A 12,170-nucleotide genomic window follows, 5' to 3' on the forward strand; every position below is an offset into this window, starting at 1 on the left:
AATCATGTCCAAATATCTAGACCATGCTCACCGATGTTACAGTCGCGGAAAAAAAACCGTCCTTAAAGAAAAGGGCTTCGCAGCTAAGAATGTTGAATGTTTATATACATTCTAAATAAAGATAAAAAGGCACAACCCCTCTTCAAGCTCAATGCACTATAAACAAGGAAGACGTCTTCTTCTCCAAAGCTGGGGGATCCGCATTCGGTCTTCCCAACACCACCAATTCCCTCTCCTATGCCGATACCAAATTCAGCCTAATTCACAAAGCGCTCAGCAGGCCCCAGAACAGCCACAGAGCAAAATGAAAAGTTCGCAGTGTACAGCCCCCTCTCCAATATTGGAAACAAATTCCGCACCAACAAGAAGCAGTGCTACAATTTCTGCAATCCCACCGCGAAGTCAACGACTACATCGAGTACAAAAACAACAACTTCGGAAGGTGCCAAAGCGGCCCCGGCTACACAGACTGAAATGGTTCGCTATATTCAAATGAAGCGCAAGCTTATCGCGTAGTGTAATCCGGTAGGTAATAAAACAAAAGTTTACCGCGTCCTGAAGATCGACGAAGAACCAGGCAGATCCACTAGTAACGGACTTGCCCTACTGGCGGAGGTTGAGGAAAACCAACCAGCCCAAGTCACCGCAAGAAAACCCAAGCCCCCTCCAATCTATATCAGGGAGAAAAGCTCGAGTGCCCTGGTCAACTCAATTGCGGCGTTGATCGGAAACGGTGACAACTTTTATGTTGTTCCGCTTATGAAATGGAACATCCATGAAACAAAGGTGCAAACCAAGACTGAAGAGCATTTCCGAATCGTGGGCAAATATCTGGACACTGAACAGAAAAACTATTACACGTACCAGCTGAAAAGCAGTACAGGGCCTACAAGTGGTAGTAAAGGGAATAGAAACAGATGTTACAGATGAAAAGGGCTTCGCCGCCAAGAATGTTATTAACATTCAAAATAAAGATAAAAAGCCACAACCCCTCTTCATGGTCGATCTCGAGCCAGAAAACAGGTCGCTGAAGAAGAACGAAGTCCACCTAATCCACAACCTGCAATATCTTTTGCATCGGAAAATCACTGTTGAAGAGCCACATAAACGCAACGGTCCAGTGCAATGCACTAATTGTCAAGAGTATATACACACAAGTTCTTACCGCACACTTCGGGCTATCTGTGTAGTCTGCGGGGATGCCCAAAACTCCGCTTACTGCACTACAAACACAGTACAGTACCGTGAAGAAATGTGGAAACTGCGGAGGCAACCATACGGCAAACTATAGAGGATGTATGGTGTATAAGGAGTTAAAGAGTCGCATGCGTCAAGCGACCGCAACGCGCAATTAAAATCCATAGAATGCGTAAATTGCGTCAAAAACGCCAACGTCTTCTTCGCCAAAGCTGCGAGATCCTCATTCGGTCCACTAAACACCACCAACGGCTTCTCCTATGCCGAGGCTCTACGATCTGGAAGGGAAATTTCAATTCAGCCTAACTCTCAAAGCACTCAACAGGTCCTAGAACAGCCACACAGGAAAACGGAAACTGTGATGCTTACCCTCCAACAAAGTATGAGCTTATGTAATTCATGAAAACGACCATCCAAACACTGGTTCAAAACCAGAACATGGTGATACAGCTGCTCGTATCACAACAGTCTAAATAATGGAGGCTCTACGAGTTTCTATGTGGAACGCCAATGGTGTCTCACGGTTTAAACTAATATTGTCACAATTCTTGACCGAAAACCATATTGACGTTATGCTACTGGTGGAAACGCATCTTACAAGCAAATACAACTTTCAAATAAAAGGCTACAGAATCTACCGCATAGATCATCCAGATGGGAAAGCCCACGGCGTAACTGGAGTTCTAATCAGAGAACGCATTAAACACCATTTTCACAAAAGCTTTTAAACAATCTTGTTGCAGGCCACATCGATAAAAAGTCAGTCAAGCAACGGAATCCTTTTAATCGCTGCCGTTTATTGCCTTTATGGACTTCTACAATTCACTTGGGGATCGATTTATAGCCGCAGGAGACTACAACTTCAAACATACGCCACTGGAGAACACGTCTAGTGACTCCCAAAGGAAGATAATTGTACAATGCAATCATAAATGTAAAAAATAAAGTAGCCTATGTCCCACATACTGGCCAACCGACTCACGGATGCTCCCAATCCTTTTTGAAGATTGTCAAAACATCCGATTTCCAGCTTCAAAACAACGCCTCAAGGAAGACACCCGATCACTCGACCAGGCTCTTTGTCAACAGAAAGAAAATGAACAGATGAGGTAAAGACAGAATCTTTCGCCAACGAGCACAAAAACCCCCTGTGGAAAACCCGCCCAAATCTTAGCGCCCCAATCGAAACGACCAACCCGATAAGCAAACATTCGCTACACATTTCCGAAGTGTCTTCCAGCCAAACCCAGCCTCAAATTCATTCCTCCTCCATTCCATATAACGTTTACTCAGAATAGAAAAACATGCCTTCCGCTTTCACTAAACGGTATGCAGATCCCTTACGCTAACAAAGTAACATACCTTGGCGTCCACCTTGGTAGACGACTACATAGACATCATACAGCGCGCACAATAAAAAATCTTGATAACTATCACTGGGGCACCTTGGTATGTTCGCAACGAAAACATCCACCGGGATCTGGGCATCCTCGCAGTGAAAGACAAAATCCAGAAGCAAAAAGAGTCATACAAAAAAAAACTGTTTTCGCACGAAATCTTTTTTCGCTCTGGGATTGACTCGCGTTTTTAGCAGATCCCGCCTGCGACGCAACGTACTCCCAACCAAGCAATTGATTTTTAGGGCCGTCTAACTCTGTACCAGTCAATATGACTTTTAGTTAAGTTAAAAATATAAGATTTGACACACCTCTTGTTAGTCCCAAGATTCTTAGATTCAAGAATCAATACCAACGTTTAAAAAAAAGAAACGTTTAAAAAAACGTTGTCTTCGAGCAAAAAGTCTGAGAGCAACCGTTTGCAATGTTCGTATAAAATGACGAGCAATATTTTCTGTTCACTTGTGTTCTCCTCTTTTCATGTTCTTTTGCCTTTGGGAGAGGATCCAAAAAGTTTTTTTGCATGTATGTGTTTATGTGAAAGTTAGTGGTACTTGAGTCACTTGCCTTCGTGGCATTTGAATGTGCAGACTAAATAATTAAAACGAAAAAACGATTAAATTTAATCATATCATTAGTGAGCGATGTATCAAAAAGTCTCCAGCTTTTAGTGAAAGTTTTGCTGCTCAAAGCAATCCTGACGCCAACCTGGACGTATGCGATCAAGGTATGCGATCAAGGCACTGCATCCAAGCACCAGCTTAACAGGCTAAGGGTAGTGCAGGCACGTGCTGCTCGACGGGCATCCGGACTTCCCTGGTATGTGACAAACCAGGCCATCCAAAACGACCTACGCCTTGTCGTTGTGTTGTTTAATAATATTGTAAACTAATGTAAATAATTGTAAATTATTGTATATAGTCTAGGCCCATATCCCATATATACCATATTCACCCCATCTTCTAAGCGCCCGGTTATGTTCAAATGGTTCTGAACGATTCTGGCAACTACAATAAAATTTAACTTGTTTAAAAAAAAAAAAAAGTGAGCGATGTTCAGTAGGAGAGCATCTTACGAACCGATCATCGTAAAAACTAACCGAAAACAAAGATCAAAAGAAAGTAAGTCTCCTGCTTTGAGAAAGAGTGATTTAGCATATTTTTTTTCGGTGGTTCTCGTTAACAAAATATTATATAAGGAAAAAAGGTTACCAATTATTTGCGAGCTATGGTAAAAAATTATTATTTCCCTAAGCACAAAAATATGCAACAAAAACTTTGTTTTGTTGCTTTTTTTGAGTCTATATTTTTTAGCTTTAAAAGTCAAAAGTTAATTAATGTGGGATAAAAGAGATGAGTACCGGGTATAATATAGTCGGAGAACTCTAATAAAGCCGTTCTCTCTTGCTTAATATAAAATCTCTTTTAGCGTTATAGCTCACAATTCTTTATTATTGATTAGTTTCCTAATTATTTAATACTTACAATTCTTTCGTCCTTTAAGTGCTCTGGAAATTCAACTTTTACAATATTTGCATAAGCTATTAAAACTTTTACGATTGTTTTAGCAAAACGCCTCATGTAACGTTTCCAAATTTCTGGATCAGGACACTCGAGTTTGCTAACAACATCGAAACATTGAGTCAATTGCGTAAAAACATCGACCACCGAATTCGAAAATAGTGCGTGCTCGCTGCTTTTTTGAAACTAGGAAAGCAACCGAAACAAAATGTCATTTTTAGATTAATTAAAAAAATAAATAAAAAAAGTATTCTTACAAAAAAAAAAAAAAATACCTTACCCCATCTTTCTTATCCCGTTTAAATGCGCCATGCAAATATTCTAATGATACATCATCATTTTCATTTAGCCACTGCATAACAAAAGGTTCAAACCATGCTGGATAGTCCGGTACTGCACCTTTGTAGGGGGGAACTTCTTTAACATAGTTACTATAAAGCCATTTAACTCTGAAGTGCAGATTCATATAGGCCGAAGACTTGCACAAACGATGTTGTTCGTGTTCTTCTAAAGCATATTTCATATCCACAGCGAAAAGATGCCACATTGAAGATGCTGATAGCTGAAATTGTAATTTTATATAAAATAGCAAACGGCTAATAAACTTTCAAGATTTTGTTTCCTAGATAATAATGAAAAAATAAAGTTAAATTCTATGTAGATTTAGTAGATATTCATTGTAATCAGACTATTCTTATTATTATTACTACTCAGACTATTGTAATCATGTATGCACCAGAATATAAGCAAGTTTTGTATTTTAATTGACAAGATTTTATTCCTCAAGAATAAGTTTAATAATTTTTCAATTAGTTGGATTTCCATTTATAGATTTTATTATTTCAATATTATTAGCACTATAGCTTTGATCGGTGACAGCTAGCAGCGAAAATAGACTTTGGTTTGATATTTTTGATTGGTTACAATCTTATGCTGACATGCAGCTTACCAGGATGGGGACTTGTTTATGAATTTGGAAAAAGGGTTCGATGTTAAGGGGTTAACGAACTGTTTTTCGGCTTCCCGCTCGCAACAATTTGCCGTGGCTAGCTCACAGAGTTTGTGGGTCTGTTCCACCGAATTTGTAGTTCGACGTGATTGCCCGAGCTATTTCTATACAAATAGCATAAAACCTTACAAACTCTTTATTAAGAGGTTTTTCCCAAGATACAATGTTATTTTCTCAATAACAGGTTCCGCTTCGTATTCGTGCTGTTCCTCCTGGTTTCGCCCGGCTCCGTCCTTCGCTTCCTGTTGGTTATTCCGGGTGTCCCGGTCGACGCCTCTGCTCCGTCGCACCTGCTACTCTTCGTGCTGCGTTGCATTAGATTCCCCTAACTTCCCGCTTTTGCTGGCCCCACGCAGGCCTTCCTACCTCTCGGAACACCCCCTTGGGTCGTCTAGGACTGATTAAAGACTACGCAGCGCTCTTCCGCTCCGCTACTCCAGCGATCCACCGCACATACGCGCTAGCGAGCCGGGATTGTGAGTTGGCCGCGGACTTCGCACTTCCTGCTGACTACCGCCTCCGCTACACCTGGATACTGCGCATACGCGCTAGCGCCAGGATTATGAGTTGCGTGTGCTTGTCGCTCCCACTACACCTGGCATCACCGCGCATACGCGCTTGCGAACCAGGATTGAGAGTTGCCATGGTTGTCGCGCCCCTCACTTAACCTGGGGACACCGCGCATACGCGCTAGCGTTCCAGGATCGGAAGTTGCCGTCGATGATCGTGCGTCGCGCTTTCGCTACACCGGGGACACACCCCGAATATGCGATAGCTAGTCCTGTGTAGGGAGTTGCGTGGCTGGTGATCGGGGTTTTCTCGATGGGTCTCTAATTAGGTGTGAGTTCGCGAGTTGGCCTATCCTTTTATTGAAGGACTACGCCTGTTGGTTGCGATTTCAGGAGTCGGTAAGGCGTACGCCAGACTTACCATTCCTTACATCCATGTAAGGCTACTTGCCGTGGTCGGGAATGGCCGAACTCGACTCCGATACCCTGGGCTTTTAGTGGAATCGTCCTGCAACCTGGACTCAGTCCTGGACTCTCCAAAGGTGGTCCTTCAACTCAACGCTACAAGCTTCTTAAAGAGACTCGTGCCGATTCGCTTTAATGGGCCTCCTTTTATAATGATTGGAGCGCCCTTAATCCTCCTAGATTCTGCTCCTGCAGTTAATCCAGCTTCCAAAATCACGCCACTTTCCTGTTGGCGCCTCTTCCGGCCACGGACCTCTGCTTTTGCTATGTGGTGCACCGGTGGACTTCCAGGGCCCGCCGCACTTTGCGGGCACCCCCTTTTGCTCCTTGGTCCTTCGCTGCTGCTCACACCGCCTGCGCGGCGTGCTCACCCTCTCCCTTTGACTACCTTTCCATCGTTTTACTGCTGCTCCGGGAACCGTTACGTTCCACGTCGGTTCCGTCTTCCCACGGGGTGGCGGCGTTTTTCCCCTGCCCCCCTAAAACTTTCTTGTGGTTGGGTAGGCGCCTATAGGCAAATATTATATAAATGGTTATGTTATAATGGAATGGAATATAAATATACCATTATGTATTAATGGTAATTGTAATTACAAAGCTTATAAATATAACCCATTTGTAGACAGTTTATGGTTTTTTTTATAAAAAAAAGTAATTTCTTAAGTCTTTTTTTTTTTAATTTTTAGCTATTAAAGTAGTGAATTTAATATAAATTACATTTATATTTGAATTTTACATTGGCTTAATTTTATAATGTTATTTCCTTCAATCGTCTTATTAAATAAATCATAATTTTGATTAATGCTTTCTGTTTTTCAGATCCCTGAAAAGAAGCGCGATGAAGAAGGTTGGCCTGCGTTTCGATTAAAAGATCAATCGAAGTATCACACATTCACATACACGGGTGCATGTGTGCGTAAGTAAGATCTCGCTATGCGTGACTAAGATCTCGCTCTGGGGCCTGCTGGGGCCTGTCGCAAGATATTTTTGCGTCCATTTTTCATTTTGTCGCTGTCGTTCAGAATTTTGGAAATGGCTTGTGCATCAGTTAGCATTCCTAAATTCATCATAAAGCTTAGAGGCCCAGACGACCGATGGGCGCTCGAGAAACGATTCATTATTATTTATTAAGCTATTTGTTATTCGTAAACTAAGATAAGTTAGTAAGGAAATTTAAAATTCTATATTTTTTAAATTTGTAGGACAGGAAAAAGATTTTATAGAGTAGAGGCCATTGTAGTTTGAACATAAAACCCTAAAAGGGTCGTGCTGGTCATATGTCTAACTAACATGGCTAAGGAATAGAGGACTAAAGTTTCTAGTCGTTCTAGGAAAGTTAAAATTTAAGCGTGTTAGAAATGCTGGCTATCTACATCCCCATTGATTAGGTTATGTAGAAAAACTACACCCAGAATTGTCCTACGATTTGTTAAGCTTGGTAAGTTTATTAGTAGGAGTCTGCTAATATAAGATGGAAGATGAAGAATTGCTTCCAAGTTAAGACTGGGTGAAAAAGACTGGGTCTAAGTGAAAATTTAAAAATTCTTTTCTACGGATTCTATGCGGCCATGATGTACTCCATTTTGGGGACTCCAGACACATGAACCGTATTAGAGTATCGGACGAACCAAAAAAATGAATATGCTTGTATGAATGTAGGGGTCGTTATATTCTTTTGACCACCTATTAATAAAAGTTTTGATGTGCTAAACCAAAACTAGTGCATTGTTTTAAATAAACAAGTGCCACGCAATAAGCCCGTTGAGCAACGATCAAAATAACGAGCGTAGAACTTCAGTGAACCAAAGAAATGGCTTCTATTCTTACTCTTTAACCCGCGATATTAAAGTGGAAAAATCGCCAATTAAGAGCAACCCAGCTCCACTGATCGCTGAAACCCAAAGGGCACGGTCTTGCTCACCCGCTCTGCTCACTCCGACTCCCGCATCATGGAGTTCGCAGTGTACAGCCCCCCCTCCAATATCGGAAACAAATTTCGCACCGACAAGAAGCAGTACTAAAATTTCTGCAACCACAGCGGCAACCACTGCAATTCAAAGTGCCGCGACGTCAACGACTACAGCGAGTACAAAACCACAACTTCGGAAAGTGCCAAAGCGCCAACAAAGCGCAAGCTTAGGCTGCAGAGTAATCCGGCAGGCAATTAAACAAAAATTAACCGCGTCCTGAAGATCGACGAAGAACCAGGAAGATCGACTAGTAACAGATTTGCCCTACTGGCGGAGGTTGAGGAAAATCAACCAGCCCAAGTCACCGCAAAAAAAAACCCAAGCCCCCTCCAATCTATATCAGGTAGAAAAGCTTGAGTGCCCTGGTCAACCGAATTGATCGCGTCAAGCGTTGATCGGAAACGGTGACAACTTTCATGTGGTCCCGCTTATCAAAGGGAACATCCATGGAACAAAGGTGCAAACCAAGACTGAAGAGCATTTCGGAATCGTGTCCAAATATCTGGACAATACTCAGAAAAACTATTACACGTACCAGCTGAAAAGCAGTAAGGGCCTACAAGTGGTAGTAACGGAAATCGAACCCAATGTTACAGCCGCGGAAAAAAACCGCCCTTAGAAAAAAGGTATCCGCAGCCAAGCACGTTAAATAAAGATAAAAAGCCACAACCCCATTCCATTTCATGTCTATGCATAGGGATGCATACCATCTATTGGCATACCATCTATGCATCCCTTTGCATCGAAGGTCGAGCTCGAGCCAGAAAGCAGATCGCTGAAGAAGAACGAAGTCCACCCAATCTACAAGCTGCAACATCTTTTGCATCGGAAAATCACTGTTGAAGAGCCACATAAACGAAACGGTCCAGTGCAATGCACTAATTGCCAAGAGTATGGACACATCAGGTCATACTGCACCCTTCAGGCTGCCTATGTAGTCTGCGGGGACGCCCACAACTCAATGCACTACAAACAAGGAAGACGTCTTCTTCTCCAAAGCTGGGAGATCCGCATTCGGTCTTCCCAACACCACCAATTCCCTCTCCTATGCCGATACCAAATTCAGCCAAATTCAAAAAGCTCTCAGCAGGCCCCAGAACAGCCACAGAGCGAAACGGAAACTATGGTGCTTACCCTCCAACAAAGTATGATGGAGCTTATGTCATTCATGACCATGAAAACGACCATGCAAACACTGTTTCAAAACCAGAACATGGTGATACAGCTGCTCGCAGCACAACAGTATAAATGTCTCAGTGAAGTAGACATCTCCGACCCTATAAAGTATATACATATATTCTTGTTCAGGATCACCTCCTTAGTTAATATATGCATGTCCATCTGTCCGTCTGTCTGTTTTTAGGCAAACTAGTCTCTCAGTTTTAAAGCTATCTACCTGAAACTTTGCACCCTCCCTTCTTTCTTTTGCTTGCAGTATATATATATATATATCCCATAGCTGTCATATAACTGATTGATCGGAAATGCTGTAACTTTGTTGTTTTTTGAGCTAGAGAGTTCGGATTTTTCATGAGTTCTATTTTTGGCAAAATAATACGTCATACCAAATTTCATAAGGATCGGTTTACTATAATATATCCTATATCTGCCATATAACTGAACAATCGGAAGTGACCCAACTTTCGTGTTTTTGAAGATGGAAAGTGGGAACTTTGTACAGATTCTATTTTTGGTTAGTTGATCCGACCTACCAAATTTAATACAATTTAATAATATTTTATAGCTGCCGTATAACTGAACGATCGGACTTTGGTATTTTTAAAGATAGAAGCTTGGCACTTTGTTCTACTTTCATTGTAATAAAGTGGTTTCATTATGATATTCTCATAAAGATCTATCAACTATATCTGATGTTTCCGGCTTTAACAGCAAGGGTATATCAACTTCGGCACCACCCGAAGTTAGCTTTACTTTCTTCTTAATATTAAAATCTTTCAGTAAATAAAAGGATCGAGGTAGAGAATAATTTTCTGCGATAGATTGACGAGTTTCATTCCTTTTCATGTCTATGCATAGGAATGCATACCATCTATTGGCATACCATTTATGCATCCCTTTGCATATCATAGCTATGGTATGGGATGAGGACGACAGCCCACGTAGGTGATGAACTTTACCTGTTGTGAGTTGAACATTTCATTTTTATTTTTCTTTTCTTTTATTAAACTATTTTTTTTTTGACCGTAGAGCCGTGCACGTTCGACAATTAAAAATCCAATGCCGTAATTAAAGCTAGTGCTAACTATCCTGTCCTTTTTTTTCTTTATGGTCTTAATTGGAATATTAATATAGCATATCATAATACAATATCATAATATACAATATCATAATAAATTAAACTTAAAAAAGATACAAAAAGTAATAATTAAAAATATATAACAAAACATAAAAAAAAGAGTTCTTAGCTCAGCTCGAAACTAGTAGTCTTCACACATCCTCTTCAATCCATCCACAATTTTCCTAAGTTCAGTTATGGAACGTCAGATTATATTCAGATTGAACGTCATAACCTTACACTTTGAGCAGTTAAGCGGCAGGAGATTTTTAAACACCACAAGAAGACTTTTTTATGGTCCAGCTGCAAGTGTCCTACATTGGGATTAAGTCATTATGACACCTGGAAAGCAGGGAACTTTCATCCTCGGGCGGGAGCCAAGAAATAAGGAAAAAGTTCAAATCGCACATAAAAAGGATTAAATCAAAAAAAAAATATTTAATGGCCTCAATGTGATGAAAATATACTATATACCATAGGAGGAATGTAGAATCAGGTCAGTAAAAATATGAGACGGGCAAGTGCAAATTTTTACCGCAATGAACCGCAATTTACCGCAAATTCTATTCCGGACTCATTTGCTGAATACTCATTATTAACAGCAATGAGGCCACAGCCTGCAAAAGATGGACGATCCAAGCAACACACGGTGAACTTGGAAACAAAAAGAATGAGACATAGTCATAGTCATATACATAGTTTATAGTCAGAGACAGAGGAGTTAAGCTAAGTTTCAGAAGGCGCGATAGCATAAAAATAAAAAAAAATCGATCTTTGTAAAAAAATTATTCATTTTTTGGAACAGTTTCTTCAGAGCTAGGATTCTAAGAGTCTTTGGCTAGAAATTCAGGAATGATATTGTGCTCGGGCCAGGATCAAACGCTTTTTCGAGGAAGGAATCAAGTAGGACAATTTTAATAGAACATATGTATACGTATATTTGAAGTTAAATTTAAAAGCAGCTTATTTATTAGAAGCTACCTAGATGGTCTAACGGGTGACTCATGACATCATCAACGATGGCATCCGGCATGACGTGAAACAAATATGGAAATACGGGGAGCAGACGCTCTCAAAGAAAGCCCAGAAGATCTATCTTCAGGCGCCTCACCAGTCAGAGCCCTTGGAGGAAAAATAAGCATGTAGGTTGTCCAACAATGGAGATTCCAAGATAAAAGGTGGATCCAGATTCTGCCAATAATGGTCCTCCTATGTATCGTTTTTTTCTGGTAAGGGACACAGTGGACGTGAATTTAAACATGATTCGATCTAGGTGAGCACCGTGGATAGTTTCTCATAGTTTCTCCATTTTTGAACCATCTTTACGATTTGACCCAGAGCTTCTCGTAATTCTGCTACTTAAATCGCGCCCATATGACGGAGTCCTTGCAAGTGGCGTAATTTATCAGATAATTTTGGGAGTAAGCCATAACGAATAACAATTGGTTATATGATGAATAAAAGGTGATGATTGAGTCGTTAACTAAACAATAATGTGCTTTGATGTTGGTTGGTTGGCTTCTTTCTTTGTACTGTTGATCAAGGGAGCTCTTACTCTTGTAAGTGTTCTTCGGCCACCGATTCTCATCCTCCTGAAGCCAATCGGGACCGAACCATCAGATGCTATGCCTGGCTGGCTGGTGAGGCGTAAGACCCCTTGAAGTGCAATTGGCTGGGTTTTTTCTCAAAGGTACATGCTGCCATTGGGCTGTCATATTAAGTTATAAAATCTTGATTGATATTATATTCTGTGGTTGACACTGGCTGCGTATGCTTGCAAGGAGCCGTCTCAAAAGACGTGTAGTTG

General features: G+C 41.0%; 1 protein-coding gene across 1 annotated transcript in view; it reads right to left on the reverse strand.

The window, feature by feature from the left end:
* Positions 1-12,170, reverse strand: part of unc-13 — a gene marked incomplete at its 5' end in the record, with an annotated part of 135,131 nt that overhangs the window by 57,723 nt on the left and 65,238 nt on the right. The window contains 2 exons of the mRNA XM_070282486.1: positions 4,079-4,300; positions 4,395-4,676. Coding sequence (XP_070138587.1) covers positions 4,079-4,300; positions 4,395-4,676 — 504 coding nt within the window. The remainder of the gene's footprint in view (positions 1-4,078; positions 4,301-4,394; positions 4,677-12,170) is intronic.

Source organism: Drosophila bipectinata, chromosome 4 (assembly GCF_030179905.1).
Source record: "Drosophila bipectinata strain 14024-0381.07 chromosome 4, DbipHiC1v2, whole genome shotgun sequence".
Lineage (NCBI taxonomy): Eukaryota > Metazoa > Arthropoda > Insecta > Diptera > Drosophilidae > Drosophila > Drosophila bipectinata.